Source organism: Ochotona curzoniae, unplaced genomic scaffold (assembly GCF_017591425.1).
Source record: "Ochotona curzoniae isolate NIBS_2020 unplaced genomic scaffold, NIBS_Ocur_1.0 contig_2927, whole genome shotgun sequence".
Lineage (NCBI taxonomy): Eukaryota > Metazoa > Chordata > Mammalia > Lagomorpha > Ochotonidae > Ochotona > Ochotona curzoniae.
In genome coordinates this window covers 1685522-1706691 of record NW_024465654.1, presented here as the reverse complement: position 1 = coordinate 1706691, position 21170 = coordinate 1685522, and the positions used below count along the sequence as shown (strand labels likewise).

General features: G+C 44.8%; 2 protein-coding genes across 4 annotated transcripts in view; one reads left to right on the top strand and one right to left on the bottom strand.

Annotated features, from left to right (window-relative positions):
* The first annotated feature begins 5843 nt into the window (after window positions 1-5843).
* AKAP3 (A-kinase anchoring protein 3) lies at window positions 5844-12663 on the top strand. Its single transcript, XM_040979002.1, has 3 exons — window positions 5844-5939; window positions 8086-10392; window positions 12355-12663. The coding sequence occupies exons 1-3, from the start codon at window positions 5844-5846 to the stop codon at window positions 12508-12510; spliced, it is 2559 nt and encodes an 852-aa protein (XP_040834936.1). The 3' UTR covers window positions 12511-12663.
* Window positions 12664-13751: 1088 nt separating this feature from the next.
* The window catches only part of DYRK4 (dual specificity tyrosine phosphorylation regulated kinase 4), a 34960-nt gene continuing 27541 nt past the window's right edge, over window positions 13752-21170 (bottom strand). For 2 of the 3 annotated variants that reach the window (XM_040978760.1, XM_040978762.1), the window contains 4 exons: window positions 20099-20159; window positions 17796-17925; window positions 15315-15490; window positions 13752-14138 (listed from right to left, as the gene is read on the bottom strand). In XM_040978760.1, coding sequence (XP_040834694.1) covers window positions 13894-14138; window positions 15315-15490; window positions 17796-17925; window positions 20099-20159 — 612 coding nt within the window. In that variant the 3' untranslated portion in view covers window positions 13752-13893. The remainder of the gene's footprint in view (window positions 14139-15314; window positions 15491-17795; window positions 17926-20098; window positions 20160-21170) is intronic. The other variant, XM_040978761.1, reaches the window with a different exon arrangement.

Here is a 21170-nt window from a genome sequence, read left to right as displayed (position 1 = left end):
CAAGTTGCCTGAAAATGCCAAAAGCGAGCCGTTCTGGAAGACCTTGGGAAGCCGGAGGCGGGGACAGAGAGCGGGAAAGTGGGAATGAGGAATGACGGGGCTCTGTCCCAAATTAGCCAATTTTTTTTTTTAAGATGCTTTTTTATTGGAAAGTCAGATATACAGAGAGGAGGAGAGACAGAGAGGAAGACCTTCCGTGCGGAATGCGCCCGCTGGCCGGGAAGCGGGGCAGCCGGGATTAGAGACGGTGCCCCAATGGGCAGTAACTAGCCACTGGGACACTGCGCCAGGCCCCCAAATTAGCAAATGTAGCTCGAGTTCGCAAGCCCCCTCTCTCTTCGCAGACTTTGCATTTGCAGCTTGTGTTTTTTCTAGCTCAAAGCCCTGCATATAGAGGCTTCTCAGCCTCCTCTGCAAAGTGGTGAGCATCCACCCAGCCCAGGGTTGGCTTTGTTCCCTGTGTTTATCTCAACGTCATCACCACTTGACCTGTGAGTCCAGGAATCCTTGAGTCGCGAGCCTCGGGAAGAATCTGAACTTGCTGAAAGCAGGCTGATGCCAATGGCTGTGGGTGCCCGTGCAGCTGGGAAGACTGCACAGCACACTCCAGGGCAGCTGGTGGTTTTGTGTTTTTAACTGTGAATCCCTTTGGAAATCGACAGTATTCTGGATCCTGAGGAGATTCTAGAAAGATCATTTTAAATCTGGCCGGCCTCTTAAGACCTCTGAGTAGAAGACATAAGCCTTGAGCTTGCCAGGAAATAACTTACTTGAGGGGAATCTTTCTAGACTTTGCGGTCTGACCATGTCTAGTATTTTCAGAGTGGGTGTTGCTGAAATAGACAATAGGTCGCTGGTGAGTTGAATTAGTTGTTCTAGACTTGTAAATAACTTATTTCCACTTACCCCAGCCCTACTGTTCATCGAAGTGTCACCCACCAAATTGAATCGGAAGAAGAAAGAAACCCTTTTTGTCAGCTTAGTAATGTTGCGCTTTCACGTTGGCTTCATCATACGTTCGCTCAGTACTTAGAATGTGCTTGATTCTGGGTTCACTGTGAATTTTAACACTGTGCGAGTCCCCCTCTATTGTCAGCAACTTCCTAAACTCTGTATAACATTACCATCCATGTACAGCAGACACTGTTTTGGGTTCTCAGTTCAGATTTCGAGGTATCATGTTAAGTTGCAGCCCCAGTTGTACCATTTGTTACTTTTAACCTAGATAAGCTTTTACAGGTGAGTCACAGGGAAAGTAACTGCTCTGTTACCTCGGGACATTATTGTGACAGTTCCATGATAACACGGATGTGAAGGTGTGTTGTCAGCTAGATGTGCAAGCATGTGCGTTGCCGTCTAAATGTCAGCAAAACCTCAAAATCAAACAGCCCCAAGGGGTCTAAAGATATCAACACACCCAACATCTTGATTTCACTGTAGAGATTTATTTATTATTGTTTAAAAGGCAGAATTACAGAGAGAAGGAGAAACTGAGAACGATAGATCTTCCATCCACTGGTTCACTCCCCAATGGCCGCAACTGCCAGAACTGAGCTGATTTGAAGCCAGAATCCAAGAGCTTCTCTTTGTTCTTCCACATGGGTGCAGGGATCCAAGGCCTTGGGCCGTCCTCCACTGCTTTCCCAGGCCACAGGCAGGGAGCTGGGTGGGAGACAAAGCAGCTGAGACACGAATTGGCACTCATAAGGAATGCTGGCACTTGCAAGTGGAGAATTAGCCTGTTGAGCCACTACACTGACCCCAATGTCTTTATTTTAAACGATGAAGAAATTGAGACCTAATGAAAAAGATCAACAGTTAAATAACTTCATCGAAGGAAGTCTGTGGTAAGCCCATCAACTGGAATCTATTCAATTTAAATTAGAAGTTTCTGCTTTCTAAAGATTGTGTGAGGGTACATGGAAAAGTTCATGGATATTGCACATTTGTAAAAAATCACACGTATTTCAAAAATTCCCACACAGTAGTAAACTTATCTTTTTTTCATAAACATATTGACATATTCTCCTATGTGTTAATCTTATATTTAATGCATACACAGGACCTAAGGTAACATTGCCAAAGAGAATGCACTGTTAAGTTTCTCCGTAGGCCTAGAATTAGTTTTCAGCCAAGCTTCCCTTGGCAAGATTGATCCCAAAGTGGATTGATGTTACTGTGTCTGACAATGATGATACATTTTATTCTAGAGATGGTCACTTCAAGCAAAATATGATGGAATAAATTCTTCTAGTTTTTGTGTTTTACAAAAGGCAAGGTGCTTACAATAAGAATCAAAGTACAAGTGGTTCCTGGGACTTTGCAGAAGAAGCTGATGTCAATCCTCCATATATTTTTTTGATTTTTAATTTTGTGTTATTACCTGAAGCGATCAGGGTTTGTTTTTCCCTAGTCACCCTGCTGTGTTAGATAAAACCTGATGAGAAAATTTTGCTGTTCCAACTCCCCATCTGAAACACTCCAAGGGGAGAATTAGTCAAGACAAACGATGCACAGTCCTTCCACACTGAACATCGGAACTGGCAATGTATCATCATCCCTCCTTTCAGCCATTTGACCACAAGTCAGTTTCTGACACATGTCACTGTTACCGTGGAGACAGTGACATCGTGAGCTGTGATTCTGATGTCACTCCCTGGTCCCAACAAGGGGGAGGTGCATGGAAGGCTCTGGGAGAAAACAAGATCTTGAGCTGAGTAAGAACATCCCAGCATCTTCATTGACTTTAAAAATATATTCTGGAGTCTTCTGTGCTTCACTACTCCAGTGTTACAGAGGTAAGAAGACCCCCTCACACTCACCAAATAGCCCATTTGCTGACCCTCTGTGTTTAGAAAGAATTCAGTGATGAGGGATGGGCGACCTGACCTTGCTTTTCTGCCCAGTAGTTTACAGTTCACCTCGGAGTCTTCTAGAAGCAAATGGGTCCATCAGCAGCCTTGCCTCCAGGCCTACCATCTGCTAGGAAACTGTTGATTGTGGTATGAGCTTGTGCAGATTTCATTGGTCATCCTTTGGTGACATGAGAGTTTAGTCCTTGATTCCCAGTTTTACACTAAAGGAGCAGGCTTGGTTGACTTGTGAATGCTTGCCTAATCCAAGATATTTTTCTTCTTCTTTCTAATGCCCTAAGAGTAATCTCAGGCTGGTATAGCTCTCAGTTCAGTCCTCATCCATGTTCTGCTACTCCTTGTTATTTCTGAAGCTGTGGGTAGACAACGGGACTGGGAAAGGGCAGGAAATGTCTGCCTAGGAGTAGTGTGTGTCTGCATTGGTGCTGATGTTGCTCCAAAGAAAGACACAGTTACTGGGGGAATATGGACTGAAAAGAGAGCCACAGGAAGACTTAACTGTAAGTGGCCTGAAAGGAACACAAACACTTTTCATTTTTACTTACAGCCCATCAAAATTCTGATTTAAGTAACATGTACTAAATTACTACATTATAGAATCCCCTTTAAAAAGGGAGCGATCAAAAGAGTTATAAATACAATAAATGTATTCTCTCCTTTAAAAATATATATTTTTTTACTGGAACAGGAGAGGAAAGGCAAAGATCTTCCATCTGCTGGTTCACTCTTCAAATGCCTTAGTGGTCTGAGCTGAGCTGATTGGAAGCCAGGAGGCAGGAACTTCTGGGTCTCCCACATTGATGCAGAATCCCAAGGATCCCATATGGGTGCCAGTTCTAATCCCAGCAGCCCTGCTTCACATCCAGCTCCCTGTTTGTGGCCTGGGAAAACAGTAGAGGATGGCCCAAAGATTTGGGACCCTGCACCCACGTGGCAGACCTGGAAGACACTCTGAACTCCTGGCTTCAGAGTGACTCAGCTCCAGTCATTGCAGCTGTTTGGGGGTGAACCATTGGATGGAAGATCTTTCTGTCTCTTCTCCTCTCTGTATATCTGCCTTTCCAATAAAAATAAATAAATCTTTTTTAAAAACAATATGAAGGACACCAAGAGGAATAAGAAAATGCCCCCGTTCTCAGGAAGCCATCTAGTAAAAGAGATGAACTATACACAAGTCATTAAAATACCTGAGAGAGTGCAGTTTGAAACTAAATGTGGTGGAAAGTCTGATGAAGGAGCACTTGCATTCAGTTAGGTATTTTAGGAAATCATTTATTGATGGGAAATTTCAGGATGTGGTTTACAGGCGTAATTGGAAGTGGGCACCGAGTGGAAATACTAAAATGAGCACATAACAGTTTAATAACATCCAGTGAAAAGTCTTGGTGGAGATAGTATAAGTCAGTTAATTGATCTGGAATATACTAATTATGAACTCCCTTCACAGCATAATGATGTGTTTTTCTATTGAAGGCCTGCTATTCAAGTGTTAGTGATCTGTGAAATCAAGGCTGCTTTTCTCCACTGTAGCTGTTGATTCTTTCTATTCAAGCAAATTTGAGACTAGCATAAAAACTTTGCAATGTCCTCCTCCTGGCTAAATAAGTTTCTATATGAGTGATTCAAAAAGTGGAGATGAAGAATATTCATCTAAAAAAAATCATTTACCAGGAAGAACCACTTTTTTGTCATCGGAGAACTTTCAGGATGTAGCAATGTTAGATCCGAATCCTCTCCCTTTGTGAAATGTGAATGTTATTTTGTGCTCATTGTCTGCATGTGCATATGAACATAATGAATAAATGAAAATCATTATGTAATAATAAAAATAACCAAGGTTTAAATGTAAAATTGGTCCCCTTTTATGTGTGTGTGCTTTTCCATTGCAGATTCCTTATATTACATGGCAGCAGGGGTGGGTAAACTTGGGGATTGTGAATTCAACAGCAAGCTAGTTAAAGAGCGTTCTTCCTGTCTCAGAACCTGTCCTCGATAAGAGTAAGTGATCAGAGATTTCCTTGCCTTTTGTGCTTAATGTCTTTCCTCTTTAATTGCAGCACAGAGCCTAACTAAAGCAGTATGTCCTGTTGATTCTGTTGTTTTTCCATTACAGACAATTCATTTGGATGAAATATAAACTAGACATTAAGACATATGTTTCTGGGTCCCACACTATCCGCAATCTAGAACTTACCTCTTAGACTTCCCGTTCTTAGACCAAATAACTACCCCTTCCTTCTCACATAAGCATGAAAATGTTTTCATGTAATACTGAGTTGCTGAGGGCAATACAAGAATTTACTGCATAGACCTTAACCACATCCTTGTTAAAGCCATGAACGTTCAATAAGATCAAAAGGACATTAGGAAGTTCATCTCAGAGAAAAATGTCAAAGGAGAGTGAGTGATCCTCAGATTGGACCTGAGCTGTCTTGCCCGAAGAGTCTTTCCAGACAAGCCCTGGTCCAGAACTCTCAGTTCTGGAGGCACATCAGTAATCACGCAGATTAAGAGAAAAGGGTTTCTACCCAGAGACAAACAGCTCTTTAGAGATCTGACATTTTCCTTTTAATACTGTGTATGACAAAGACAGTACATCTTCATATGTAAGTTTAAGTCATGTGTTTGATCTGTCTTTGATTTATTTTAATTTTTGAATTTTTTTCTTTGAGAGGCAGAGAGAAACAGAGAAACAGAGAGGCATACAGATAGAGCTCCCACGAGCAAATTCACTGCCCAAGTACCTGCAACAGCTCCTGAAGCAAGGAGCCAGCAGTTCAATCCCTGTTTCCCACATACATGGGTGTCAGGGATTCAGCTGTCTGGTTAGCACCTGATGCCTCCCAGGATGTGCATGACTCCTATTTTTCACTCCTCCACAATTCACCTTGCCTCTCTTTTAGGTTCATATCATCTGCCTGCCAGATGAGCCTTCTTCATTTTTTTTTTTTTTTTGTTTTGTTCTTCCAGATGTCAGAGAGGGTGGACTGGTTACAAAGCCAAAATGGAGTATGCAAAGTTGATGTCTATTCACCTGGAGACAATCAAATCCAAGACTGGAAAATGGTAAAGTTCAACCACCAGTTTTTAAACAAACAAACAAACAAAAAAAACCAAACTTATTTTATTGGAAAGTCAGATACACAGAGAGGAGGAGAGACAGAGAGGAAGATCTTCTGTCCATTGATTCACTCCACAAGCAACTGCAACGAGCAGACCCAAGCCAATCTGAAGCCAGGAGCCAGGAGCTTCTTCTGGCTCTCCCACACGGGTGCAGGATCGCAAGGCTTTGGGCTGTCCTCGACTGCTTTCCCAGGCCACAAGCAAGGGAGCTGGGTGGGAAGTGGGGCCGCTGGGACACAAACCAGCGCCCGTATGGGATCCTGGTGCGTACTATGCAAGTAGCCTCTAGCATACTGCGCTGGGCCCAGGTTCAACTTCTTTTTCACACCAGTAGTATGTGGGGATGTCACAGGGTCCCATATTTTATTTTTGAAAGTATGGTTCTTAGGAGAAAAATTAGTTTCTCTATGACAAAGTTTTGTTAAAATGCTTATCATATGTATATTTTTAGACAATAATATGCTGTAATTCATAAAAAGAGCTATAAAAATTTTGTTTTTTCCATCAGATAGAAATCAAAAATGAATGACTGCAAGGCTCACAGGATAGATCTTCTTTTTTTAAAAAAGGATTTATTTATTTTTATTGCAAAGTCAGATATATAGAGAGAATGAAGGAGAAACAGAGAGAAATATCTTCCATCTGATGATTCACTCCCCAAGTGAACACAACGGCTGGAGCTGCGCTCATTTGAAGCCAGGAGCCAGGAGCTCTTCTGGACCTCCCACGCAGGTGCAGGGTCCCAAGGTTTTGGGCCTTCCTCAACTGCTTTCCCAGGCCACAAGCAGGGAGCTGGATGGGAAGTGTGGCTTTCAGGATTAGAACTGGAGCCCATATGGGATTCCCAGTGTGTTCAAGACAAGGACTTTAGCTGCTAGGCCACTGCACTGGGCCCACGAAAGATTTTCTGAAATGTGGGGTTGCCTTAGTTGTCAAAGTGCTAAACTTTCAGTTACATTCTCATTGTGTCTTCATCATTCAACATTTCTTTAGTTAGTACCAGGCCCTGTAAAGTCAGGGTCAAGTCAGAATATAGAAACTGTACCAGTTATTAAGAAAGAAATCATTTGCTGTGTAACTACTGGAAGCATGAAAGAGCTCTCTGGGAGCTCCAGAAATACCAACCAGAGAACAGTTACTAGACTGAGAAAGTTGCAAAGAAAGAAACTCCAGATTCATACAAGTATCCTCTTCCCCCAGCCAAGGTTGTCTTCAGGCTCCACCTGCCACAGGAAGCCCCACAAGGGTTGCCAGAGAGGAGGCCACTGCCTCTTCCCATTGCTGTGCACTGCCCCGCCAATGCCCTCTACTGCCAAAAGAGGAATATTAAGTTATTCTAGTCCATCTTCAATGACTGTAAAAGACAACTAAAACTGCTCCTACTTATTTTTTTATTTGTTTTGTGATTTGTGGGGTGGAGAGGGAGGCAGGTCAATTTCTGTGGTAAACCAAAGAAACAAAAATCCTTTGGTTTTTTGCTCAATGAGAACCACTCCTGAGGAAGCCAGGAACTCAATCTGGGTCTCTGACTTGGGTGGCAAGGAGCTAACCAACCACCTGAGTCATTATCTACTGCCTCCCAAGGTGCACATTAGCCAGAACATGGAGTCAGGTGATGCAGGTCTCTGAAGCCATGTCTTAACCTCTATGCCAAATGTCTGACTCTCCACGAAGACCACTTGTATGTTATGAGAAGCAATATAATGTAATAGCTGAGAGAGTAGGCATTGAAGGTAGGCTGGCCAAACTGGAAATCCTGCTCCACCGACAACATCAGATAAGTAACTCAACCTGGCAGTTCTTCATGTTCTGGTCCACATGAGGATGATATGAGAGCTACCATTCAAGTTTGTTGTGAAAACAGTATTACATGAGATAATGGTCTTAAGATACCAATCTAGAACAGTTCCTGATACATAGTAAGCTGTACAACATATGTAGATGTTGGTGACTCTTTCGTGTGATGATGCAAGCTTAGGGCAGTGATTGGGGGAGAAAGGAGTAGTAAGGTCTGGTAACTGACTTTTGAGGTTGTCCTGAACCTTCCCTATCTTTGTCATAGTCAGAGGAGTCCTTGTCTGCTCTCAAGGAAGTCTCCAAAGATCCCGTGCGAGTGCTCAGCTGGCTCCGTCGAGACTTGGAGAAAAGTACAGCAGGGTTCCAAGATGTTAGGTTCAAGCCTGGAGAATCGGCACTGGCTGAAGGCATGGCCAACGCAGGAGACTCACAAAGAGGTTTCTACATGGATGCCTACAACACCACCAGCAAGGGCATCCCAGGGAAACTGCACTTTGAGGTAACCCACAAAGAGATCCCTTCCCAGGGCCCTGGGGCTCTGCCTGGCAATGGAAAGTCAGTAGATGAAGTCTCCTTCTATGCCAACCGCCTTACAAATCTAGTGATAGCCATGGCCCGCAAAGAGATCAACGAGAAGATTGATGGCTCAGAAAAAAAATGTATTCATCAGTCCCTGTACATGGGGGATGAGCCCACACCCACCAAAAGCCTGAGTAAGGTAGCGTCCGAGCTGGTGAACGAGACCGTGTCTGCGTGTTCCAGGAGCGGTGACTCGGACAAGGCTCCCGGCTCCGGGGACAGAGCCGGATCTTCTAGTCTCCCGAGCTTGAAGAAGAAGTCCACTCTGAAGATCAAGGAGACCACCAGGGAAAGCAAGGGTTCAGATGACAAGCCTGTTTCCAGAAAGTCTTTCTTCTACAAGGAAGTGTTTGAGTCTCGTAATGCAGGGGACGCCCGAGAGGGTGGAAGATTACTTGGTGAGAGAAGGCTGTTCAGGGGGCAGGAGAGGCCTGATGACTTTACCACATCCATCAGTCAAGGGATCATGACCTATGCCAATAGCGTGGTGTCTGACATGATGGTCTCCATCATGAAGACCTTGAGGATCCAGGTGAAAGATACAACCATTGCCACCATCCTGCTGAAGAAGGTCCTGATCAAGCATGCTAAAGAAGTGGTCTCAGATCTCATTGACTCCTTCATGAAGAACCTCCACAACATCACAGGGACCCTCATGACGGACACGGACTTTGTCTCAGCTGTGAAAAGAAGCTTCTTCTGTCACGGAAGCCAGAAGGCCTCAGACATCATGGATGCCATGCTGGGCAAGCTCTACACGGTGATGTTCACTAAGAAATTCCCTGAGAACCTCCAGAAAACTAAAGACAAGCAAGAGAGTTATTCTGTGATGTCCACGAAAGGAATGGGGGACCCTAGACACTGCAATGTCAACTTTGCAATGAGATCTGAAGCCAAGTTGAGAGAAAAGATGTATTCTGCTCCCAAGCCCCAGAAGGAGAAGTCTTGTGCCGAGACTTTGGGTGAGCACATTATCAAAGAGGGACTCTCCATGTGGCATAAAAGTCAACGTAAAGAATGCCCATCTCCAGGCTTTGAGCGTGCAGCATTTTTGGATCCCAGCAAACACTGTAAGCTGACACCAGACATTCCTTTTGAAATCACTCAGGATAACTGCTGCCTCAGTCCTCTGCTGCAACACCCAGAGAATCCTGAAAATTTCATGTGTGAGTCAGACTCCTGGGCCAAAGATCTGATTGTATCTGCTCTACTTCTGATTCAGTACCACCTCGCCCAGGGTGGAAAGATGGATCCCCAGAGCTTCCTTGAAGCTGCGAGCACCACCAATTTTCCCACCAAAAAGTGCCCTGTAGTTCCTGATGAGCCCAGTGTTAAGATCCCTCATGTGGTATGTGACCAAGAACAAGCAGAAAAGAAGGACCTCATGAGTGTTTTCTTCAATTTTATCCGAAACTTACTCAGTGAGACCATCTTCAAGAGTGACAAAAACCCTGAACCCAAGACACCAGAACAGTCAGCTAAGGAAGAAGTCAGGCACTACTGTGAGAGACCTGTCACACCTTCTCCCATCAAAGTTGATGAAAGCTGTGAGACCAGTAGTACCTTTTCTGGCTTGACCAAGGTGGTCGCCAACCAGCCTGATGGCCAAGTGAACGGGCAGATGGTCGAACACTTGATGGACTCCGTGATGAAGTTGTGCCTCATCATTGCCAATTCTTGTGACTCGCCCTTAGCAGAACTGTCCGATGACAAGTCCGGGGATGCCAGCAGGCCGAATTCTGCCTTCCCCGATAATCTATATGAGTGTTTGCCAGTCAAAGGCACAGAGACGGCAGAAGCTCTTCTGCAGAACGCCTACCAAGCCATCCATAATGAATTGAGAGGCATTTCAGGACAGCCCTTCGAAGGATGTGCACCCAAGGTGATAGTCAGTAACCACAACCTCACGGATACCGTTCAGAACAAGCAACTCCAAGCCGTCCTGCAGTGGGTAGCTGCCTCGGAGCTCAACGTGCCGATTTTGTACTTTGCTGGTGATGATGAAGGGATCCAGGAGAAGGTAAGGATGAAAAGTGAGCGGCATAAGGGAAGCATGAGAAAGGGTCCTTTGGGTTTCCTTTCTGAATGGGAAGACAGCCTGAGGAGTGATAGGTAGAACAGGAACAATAGGAAAGTGAGCTTGTGTGTGTCAGCTGAGGTAATGGATAACACAAAATCAGACTTGGCCCCATAGGGGTGTAAGAACAGGGTAAAGGATGAGATAATACGATGCTTTCCTCGGTTTATTGGTGGGAGGCTGTAGAAGAGGAAACTGCAAGAAACGTGGTGACGGAATTAGGAATTAACTTGACTCTGAGCTAGGTAGGCCGGCCTTTCAATATGACAGCATTGCCTAGTGAATGAGATGGAGCTACTGGAAAGTAATCCTGGGGTAAGTGTTGGGTACATGGATGAGAAGCCTGGACCTTACGTCCTTTTTGAGTCCGACGTTACCCTCTTAGTTTGTCGTCCGAACAGTGCTGGGATTGGAAGAGATCCTCCCCACCCCGGTAAGTCTCAAATCAGCTGATACTTAAGACAGGCTGTGAAGCCAACTTGTCAGTGTTGTTACTGTTAAGAATTAGTAAACCTGCCGAGTGGTTGCTCCTACCCGGTGGAATTCCTCACCCCAGGGAAGGTTTGAGTCTGGAAAGCAGGCACACTCCCCCAAGCTGCTGCTGCTCCATGCCATGGCAAGCGGATCTCCCTCTTTATCTGCTCCTGGACAACGACTGCTATTAAATAGTTGAGAGGTGACTGAGGAAGGCAAGATTATGTAGGAAAAAAACTCATCATCATAGAAACCAGCAGATGGGAGAAAGACGCTTTCTCTGTTTTTATAAGTGATATTGGTAACTCTCATTATTGGGTTGATCTGCTGAGTAGAAGGACCCTGGATTATATGCATTCAGATTGGGCTAATGTGATCTTGATTTTAGTCTTAGCAAGAGAATGCTTGCTGCACAAAGGTATCACCAGGGAGATGGTGAAAAGTGTAGAATTCCTCCAGACCTATTCAATGAGTCTCCCTTCTAGCAAAATATCCAGGGGATTTGTGTGTGTGTGTGTGTGTGTGTGTGTGTGTGTGTGTGTGTGTGTGTGCGCGCATTCATGCTGGAGCACAGAACATGTCTTAGATTTACTGCCTTTTTTCTTTAGTTTCAAAATTTCTATTTGGCTGTTATTTGTACCTTTTATTTCTCTGTGTCTTGCTCAGTACTACTCACATGGACTTCAGTTTCTTAGGTGCAAAGTTTTCCTTCTAAAAAGGCTCCTAACAGATGGCTCATTGGCTCTTTGGTCCTTTCTCATCAACTGTCAAGAACAGCAAGCATAAACCCACAACCTTGTTACCTGAGATAGTTTGAGACCTTCATAACCCATGTGAATAGCAGTCTACTATGTTCATGCAATGGTTGCACTGACTAATGTTTCTCCTTTTGTATACTTGGAAACAGTCTTCCTGTTCTAACATTGCAGGATCCTCTGGTCTATCAGGCATGGATGACAGCATCTACATTTGTCCTTGAAATGTTCTCCGTCTCACCCTTGAATCTTAGGGCAATGATGGGGGGTGTTATGGCATCAAGTAAAACACAGAGCCTTAGAATCAGTGGAGTTCAAGAACACCCTTGATACACAACTCAATGGAAGCACAGCCTTGTAGGGAAGAACAAAACAAAACAACAACAAAAACCCAAGAGAATTTAGTCTTAATGAGGAGCCTCATTTTCTGTGTTGTAGACAGCTGGGTGTTAATGTCTCTGCTTTCAAGGTATCCTCGTCAACTTTCTTATGTCAAAGAACCCAGCATACTTAACAGTTAAGGAGATCGTCTCGACAGCTGACTTGTGTCCCTTCTAGAAGCTGCTACATAGCCCATAGTGGTCCTGACCCCTTGATTTTCACCCTGGGCAAGTCCTTTCCGGCTCTTAGTAGGGATGCCCTGGCCCTCCACTCCTGTTTCCTTTCCTTTGCACAGCTGCTTCAGCTCTCGGCGGCCGCTGTGGACAAAGGCCGCAGCGTGGGTGAGGTCCTGCAGTCGGTGCTACGCTATGAGAAGGAGCGACAGCTGGATGAGGCGGTGGGAAACGTCACGCGGCTGCAGCTGCTGGACTGGCTGATGCTGAACCTGTGAGCGGCACCACACACTGCTCCTCCTCTTGCAGTGGTGGGCCCAGTCCTCCCTCCCTCCCTCCTTTCTCCTCACTCCCATCCTTCTCTCCCCACATCCTCTCAGAGGCCTCACATTATCTCCATACCACTCACGTCAGAGACATGTCATCTTATGCTAGTCACTGGATTTTGCAGATTTTCCTGTCCATGCGAGCAAGGACATAAAATTAAAAAATTACAATTCAAGGGCTCCAGGTGTTTGGTTTCCTTGGGATCCAGTGGGACCACAAGGTAAAAAAAAAAAAAAGAAAAAAAATCTCAAGAGTGGAGAAAATGAATCAGATGGCAGAGGCAAACTAGTGCTGGGCCAGTAGCCACTGGCAAAGGGCACTGGGTCAGATGTGTGGCCTGTCCCTATGCCACAGCTTTCAGCCTCTTCCTTTGTACTCCCTGCCCCCAAATGAAATTCTCCCCTTCAAAGAAACCAAAAACGTTCAAGAATTCACTTGAGCCTTTTATAACCACGAGAAGAAGACAGTAGTTCCTAATACCCAATCAAAATCATTCTAATTATGATGCCAAGGACTCGGCTTCCTGGCTTTTCTCTGTCGAGCTCCAAACAACTGTCATTTCCAGCTTTGCCCACGGTTACACAGCAGCCCCTGCAGTGATCCCAAGGCCTGGGTTCTGTCGCTGACGGTTCTGTGGCTTGCTGTCTGTGGGACCCAGACAGGCTACCTGCTGAGACACACCCTTGCGCTAACAGACTGGCTACGGACGCCCAGCACAGCTCTTTGCAGCCTCTGAGCGCTGCTGCTTTCCCCAAGGCATGAGAAAGGACCCCTTTCCAAGATGAGGGTCCACACAGCTCGCTCAGACCAACTGAGGTCTGAGAATTTCTTCATATCCAGCTAAAAACACAGGAATATTGTAGTTTCTTTGACCTGCCCTGGGAAAAGAGAAATTCTGGTTCTAGGGTGTGACTTGGGAGGTAGAGGAGGAAAGTCATGAGACGGGAACCATGAATGAAAGCCTATATATATATATATATATATATGTAGACATTTATAGTAATGTCATAAATCCTAGCTGACATAGGTTGGTAGCCATAGACAAGGACTTTTTTTTTTGCCTTTTATTCAGAGTTTTGTTAATAGCATTGTGCCATAGCATTGAATATTTAAAACTATCCCTTCATCCCACCTCCTCCAAAAAAAAAAATAATAAGGATTGAGTTTCAGTGCAAGGACATCACTCCTCTCCTTAAGGAGATCATGCCAATTGGCCATGTGACTAGAGTTTTCTCTTCCTTTTCAAACAAACCTTTATGCATTTTTAAAAAAGCAACAATTTGGAGTATTGCAGGATACCGCAGGAAGGGAACTGGACACACCCTCAGCAGGAGTCAGACAATGGGTGGTAAAATGTTCGTGTTCTTGGGGGAGGAGCTTTTGCTCTGCTGTCCTGCAGAGGTCACAGCTGCGTCTGACCCGATGACTACCTCTGATTTCCTAGACGCTTCTGCCAGCTGAGGCAGCTGGACTGTGTCTGTGGCATGCTGGCCAGAGTCCTGCAGATCACTTGAATTCTGAATATGCTTAGTGGCTCCGTGTTTTATTTTCTCCGTCTTCTCCTTGTTCCTCTCATCTGCTTGAAAGAGAAAGATGGGGGGAAGAAAAGCATGTGTGCAAATGTAATTGTTATATATTCTGGGTGTCCAGCAAGCTGTAAATCCCCTTGGGGAAGTCATGGTTGAAATGCTATATAAGGGGCATGCATAGCGCAGCAAGCTAAGCTACTGCTTGGGGTGCTAGCATTGCCTGTCAAGTGCCTGTTCAAAGCCAGGTGATCCACTTCCCAGTGAAGCTTCCTGCTAACGCCTCTTGGGAGACAGCAGGTAGCCGCACAGGTGGCAGATCCAGGTGGAATCATGGGCTTCCGCCATCATCCTGGCCCAATCCTTGCTGTTGAGGTCACCTGGACAGTGAACCAGTGGACGGAAGTGGTTCCTCCTCATATTCTGGCTTTCAAGTACGTGAAGATTAAATATTCTTAAAAACTAGTTCACTGTAGAGCACACCTTGTGACTGGGTGTTACTCTAAGCCTCCCTGGAGGGCTAATGAACAGACTGACCTACAGAGAGCAGGTTCTGCCCACGGCCCCTGGGAAGAGCGGTACAACCAGAACCTAATCCCTGACACCAAGGACCTGTATTTAACCACTGGGCTCTCTGCCATATTAAAAGCTTTGCAAGGTGCCATAATCTGTCATTGAGAAAAATTCAAAATGTAAATATAAGACATAAACTTACTACACACAGTGAAAGAGGGGAGAGTAAAGGAATTGAGGACAATGGGAAATGATGAGGTGGGGGAAATAAAACAATAAGCCAAGTTCCCTGAAGTGGAAAATCTCCAAAATAGGATAGAGCTAGAAGAATGATCCCAGGTTAAGCCCAGCACGGTAGCCTAGCAGCTGAAGTCTTCGCCTTACACGCCCAGGATCCCAAGTGGGTGCTAGTTCTAATCCCCGCAGCCCTGCTTCCCATTCAGCTCCCGGCCCAAAGCCTTGGGACTCTGCACCCAAGTAGAATATCCAGAAAAGGCTTCCGAGTTCCTGGCTTCTGATCAGCTCAGCTCTGGCCGTTGCAGCTGCTGGGGAGTGAATCATTGGAGGAGAGATCTTCCTCTCTGTCTCTACTCCTCTCTGTATATCTAACTTTCCTATTAAAAAAGATATTAAAAAAAAAATTCAGGGACGATGGCAGCCTGCAAAGCTTCCAGGAAGGCCTGGCTGCCTGGACTAGGGGTTCTTGGGGGCTGTACCTTTTTTACTGGAGAGTTGAGATCCTTGGACCTTGTCTTTCCTTGTCTCAGAGGGGAAGCAGAAGCTGGATTTCCTCAGGGCCTGGGGCCTGGCTCGTGTTCTGAGGTTTCGTGATTCATGAATCCAAGCGTGTTTGAGAGCCTGGTCGGGGGTCATTCGCAAAGAAGGATCCCACCTGCAGGACCGACAAAGCCCAGGGCGGGGTGAGCGCTGTGCACCGATGCACTGCCTTACTTTGAAGGTTAAAACATTTTTAAACCAAGTAAGTATATTTTCACTCAAATTCAAAGCAATTTCAAAACAATCACAGACAAGAGACTATGACATACATCTGAAAGGTTCCTAGGAAAAAACTATCAGAAATACTCTTTTCAGAAAATAAAAATTTAAGACAAGATGGGGAGTACATTAGCATCTCAATCTTACAGAATTCCTAGGAATTCTAAGATTGCAAAACTCCCTTCTAAGAAATGATTACAATGAAATATAGAGTGTGATAGACTGAGAAGATAAAAACGAGGAGGTACCTCGGTTCAACTCCCTCTCACTACAGGATTTGGGCCTCAAAATAAACCACAAGGGAAAGTACAGAATCCCAGGATGTTACAAGAGGTCCCAGGTATAATTCAGGCAAACTTTTAATACAGTAATAACATTTCTTTTTAGCATCGTGATGCTAACTCACAGAAGCACCTGTTCTGTTTTCCCAAATTCCAACTCTTTAAAAAAGTCTTCCATTTTTTGGTGAGTCAAAACTGGCTTATTTCCTGGTAAGTTTGAATAGGTCCTAAGCCTACCCATTGGCACTATACAGAATCAAATAACTAATCCTTCATGCCAGAGTCCTTCAATTATCTGAAAACATTTCTCGGACCATTGATCACGTACTATGGTTTCCACCAGCTGATCACCTTCCGAGAAGGGAAATGTCAGCAGTTGTCTGCTGCACTGGGACTAGCTTCTAATGGTAGAGAGAGGGCATTAACATCCCACACTCCCTCAGGCCTTAAATGACTCCAGCTCCCATTCCGCCGCCAAGTCAACTGCTAGTAGGCAGCATCTCCCCTCTCTTGCGCTATAGAGTTGGCCTACAAAATCTAGACACAAGGCTTTCATTTATCCTTATCATCAGATTTGACTCAAAACTGCTTTCATGCCCAAGGTCTGCTAACCAGCAAAATGTAGATAAGGAAGCAGGTCACATCAGTTTGGCTGCCTCTTCCAAGCTGTGAGAGAGATCTTTGCAGTAATCATCTTTCTTGGTAGGGAGCTATGTTCCAGATGGTTCTGAATATCTCGTCTCTTGAACCAGTTTCTGTCCTTTGGGAAGTAGAGCTTCAGTAAGAGGCCGAGGCAGGGTCGGGGTAAAGGTAGGGTACAGGATCCCTGATTGTTCGAGTGAGTGTGCAACATGCCCCTCTTTGGTGGCAACTTTGCAAACCAGATAGCTTCCTTCCATCAATTCTGGAGTGCACAAATGCCAGGAGAGCGGTTTACTACCACTGCTGCAGCCCCACTATAACACAGAGTAAAAAGATAGTCTTGTAAAAATACTAAACAGTCACAGAACTGACAAAGCTCAGGAGTCCCTGCGAGGAACCCACTTCTATCATGTTACAGAAAAGGAGACTGAACTGAAAGAGAAATGACTTGCCAAGGACTATACAGCTAATTGACCTGCCACTCGGTGGACACAAACTTGTAAAACTTCTTTAACAGTAGTAAAACAGTAATACAAGCCAGCATTTTCCAAATACCTTCTATACTGGGCATTATTCTGGGCACTCTATATGCCAGATCCTTTTTTTTCTCCTTCACTAAGGCATGACTTCACTAACGCATAGGACCTAACCAGTAAAGATTTGACATTAGGCACAGGACCCAATTTGCAAAGACATAATACACAATTGATTAGATGCAAAACAGTGTGTAAAAAGCTGTACACAACAAATGGTTTACAGCCTACTCTCCTCTCTAATTCCCCAATGCAAGAGTGGAACACAAAATCCTTGGCTGGGGGGAGGGTGGGAAGGTTGGGAAGAAACAGAACAAGCTCCAAATCCACTTGACACTGGGTGTGTGTGTGAGAAGGGTGACGAGGCACGCTGAAGACACTGGCTTCGGATCTCAGAACAGAAGGCATCTAGGATTTGCCCACGATGCCACTGAGCCCATGCAGCTTGAGGCCAGAAAGATGGCACACTTCCCCCACACACTGTGGGATCCAGGACAAGTTACCTAATCCATTTGCATTTTGGCAAAATGAAGATCATCTGCTGTGACAAGCACACAGGAAGAGAGCCGTGTGGGGAGACAGCAGCTGTGACAGCAGTTGGGTGACTTGAAATACTCTGTTATCAGGATTTATCGTCTACACTTTTCTGAAGTTTCTTCCAGCCTCAGACTTCCACAGGCAGAGGTGTGAGAGACTTCAGTGTTTAACCGGAAAGCCAGAGGCAAAGAGAGGCCAACAAACTCACACTAAACACTTTCTGAGAAAGTCCAGGAAGCTGGCGTCGTAGGTTTTCAGCACCACCGTGAGATCCTTGGAATCTGGATATCTTTTCTTCCCTCTGTTGTTGGCTATGGTTCTAGGAAACCCTTGGGAATCTTGAGAGAGACAACATTTTGTGTTTAGTTCCAGGCAGAGGTAATCCGTGGTCACATCCCAGCTGCCCCCTGGAGTTGGAGTGGCTTTACAGTGTTTAGGCATTCTGCCTCCCTCGCCTGCTCCTGCAGGCATTCCCACCCCCAGTCTATGGTACACACACACGCAGAGTCTCAGTCTGAAATGACCATATGCAGACTAATCAGTATATATGACAAACTAGGAGACACTTCTCCCCTGTAATTCATTACGCTCTCTCTATCCATCCCATTACCTCTCCCCAGATAAAACCATTTATATTGTTTCACATTAATCCAGGTAACAAAATAGATCTGAAGCGACAGAAACACTCAGCCTTGAACAAAAAGGATAATGTCCATTTTCAGATTGTCTTTGAGTTTGCCCTTTCTTTTCTCCTCTAGTCCAATAAAGTAAGAACTGGAGACCCCCACGGTGTAGAATAAAAGAGTTATTTGGGGGGAATGACTTTCTTCATATTCCCAACTGAAGTCCCTATCTTCAATTTCCTGTTGAGATGCAATGAAGGATTTGGTGCAAAAAAAGTTGAGCTATTGATTTTTCCTCAGGCTAGGCTTTCTCACCACCAATTCCTTCAAAATTCAAAAGGCTGAATTGAAGTCGTGAGTGGGGAAAGCACATGGAGGATCAACAGAGCAGTCGCATTGCTCTGTGATAAGTTATCCTGAAAAGTCAGCCGGTTCCTATGCTTCCCATCTTACACTCCTGCTTGAAATCTTCGTGTGCAGGCATGGCTTTAAGGCAACCTGGACACTGCCCTGCCCAGAAGCAAGGTCTTCAAAGCCCCACCCATGATTACAGGGTGATTTTAAAAGATTCAACCATTAGATTGGCATGGGATGGCTCATCAGGGTGCATGACAGCCTTAGCAAGAAAATAGAATCGTGGAGTCGGTGGGCCTTCAACGTTTAGTTTCAGGATCATGGGAGGTCCAAGGACTCCTGAGAGTGGGACTAGGGGAGCTTGCAGCTGTGGCATGACTTCAGGCTGTGGCTTTTTACCAAATTAGACCAAGTCATCTACAGCTTAACTCCCTACCCCACAGGACGTTCCTGGAAGATCCTCATAAGGGATGTTACTGATCCTTGTATTCATGGAGAAGTGGAAAGAGATGACAGAATTTGCCTCTGAGAGCTCCCTTGTTGGAGATAAGAAGTAATGGAGTTAGGAATGACTGGGGTTGCTCGATGTGTCTGTGAGCTAAGCTGACAACAGCTGCCGCTCAGCAGTATTGTTCCAGGTGATCAAGAGTTGCCATCTGTGGAGTCCCCTTCTTCATGTCTGCTTTTGCTCCACCTGACCACTGGCCCCTTTTCTATCCAGAGATCCCTCAGCTTCTTGTAGTTCTCCAAAGGGATTTAAGCCTGGGACTTACTTTATCTATTGCTTCGGGAAGTTATAATGAGAGGGGCAGCAGGAGGCTATAAATGAGGCCTAATTCCAGCAATTAAACAGGTAGCCTGATTATTATCCACTGGCCACAACACATCTAAGCAAAACTATCCTCATTAGCCATTGCTTACATGTTTTACAGCAGGGAGGCAAGGAACCTGGGAGTAAAGGTCTGGGGTGAAAGATGGGTGCTCTGTTAATGACAGCATGTAACAATGGAATCTTTCTATAGGGGAAATGGGGGAAGGGGTAGAAACATAGGGAAGGAGGAGCGGAGATCCCAGAGCCTATAGAACTATCATAAAATAATAAACAAATTTTTTTTTAAAAAAAGGAATTTTCCACTGCTCTTGAAAGCAAGCTTCTGCTCTTGCTTTTTTTGCACAGGGCAAAGTGCGGGAGGGCAAGGTGCTTGGGGAAGGGGAGCAACTTCCTAATGCTTGCTGATGAATTGTCTGGGCATGAGGTTGCCCACGGCTTGCTCTGTGCGTTTTCATTGTTCATTGTTGGGTCCTCATTTCCGATGCGATCCCAGCCCCCCATCCCAACTGCACCCCATCTCTGCCATGCCTATTTGGTGTCATTTCTCAACATATTTATTATTATGACGTTTCTTGGAGGAGCTCCTAATGATCGCTTGTTTTGGTGTGGAGTGGTGACTACCCAGGAATAGGGGAATGTCCTGAAGGCTTATGATTCCCCCACTGGACACAACAGGAAAGAGAATTAGATCTTGGAACTCACCAAAGAACGTCTGTCTCCTGGAAGCCGTCTGGATAAAGCTGGTTGGCGGCAGGCCCAGCACCTTCAACAAGCACAGAAAGCTGCTTCACTCTCTGTGGAGTCACTGATTCAAAGGCTGTTAGAGCTAGGCGGCACCTTGGCCAGACTTCGCCTCCCGGCTAGGGGAGTAACAACAGCTCATGGATGTTTCTCAGAATCACTCATTTCTAACCTTGGAAGCTACCTGCTTTGAACTCTCATTTTACAGCCCAAGGTGGGGCAGTAACTTGCCAAAGAGACACATCCAGGGCTAGACCCCAGGCTTGCTGGTTCTTGGATTAGTGTTCAATCCAATGCAGCTACTGTGGAAAGGCTACGTGTACCTAAATTCCTTTGATCTTTTATTGTTCGTTTCATCCATAAGTGAAATTACTCAGAGCAGGTGATTTTCAAGGGTATGCTTGTCTCTTGTCACAATCCGGATAACAGAAATGTCTCATATACAAAGATAAATGCTGGGCAACTTCAAAAAGCTAACAGAAAAGTTTAATTAATACGACAAGCTCATTTTGGTGCGAAGAATGTCAAAATCATGCACAGAATTCTCACAATGTATACTTCATATGATCTTTTTGAAGATTCCTTATATACATGGATTTCCACAATGTTTGCACCAAACTAGGTATGTTTTCATTTCATTTTTCACAAATATTGCAAAATAGTCTCTTACATACAAAAAGACTTTCTGCTGTCAAAATATCTTTCTTTACTGGGCAAACTGTAAAGCGTAACATTTGCAACAGCAAGTTGTTTAACTGAACGGCAAGAGTTACCAGTCAAGGCCATCTGATGCATCATTTCATAGCAGAGTTGATACTCATAAAGATTGTGAATAGTCAATGACTGAACAATACATTTATAAAGAAGATAATTTCCAGTTATTTGTTTTCAAAAAGATCATGTTGTCAGCTGACAGGTCATACAAGAATTTTTGATGATGTAATCCTTTGGTTGTTTACATGGAACTCAAAAGGAGTGACAGAATTAGGGGACCCCCTGAGTAGGTCTCTTTCCAGGGTTCCCATCTGTGTGG

Bases quoted from the DNA above. Each gene is read 5' to 3' on its own strand.
- AKAP3 (XM_040979002.1), top strand. From the start codon at position 5,844: ATGTCAGAGAGGGTGGACTGGTTACAAAGCCAAAATGGAGTATGCAAA. The intron at 5,940-8,085 runs GTAAAGTTCAAC...TCTGCTCTCAAG, and splicing joins AAATCCAAGACTGGAAAATG to GAAGTCTCCAAAGATCCCGT. The intron at 10,393-12,354 runs GTAAGGATGAAA...TCCTTTGCACAG, and splicing joins ATGAAGGGATCCAGGAGAAG to CTGCTTCAGCTCTCGGCGGC.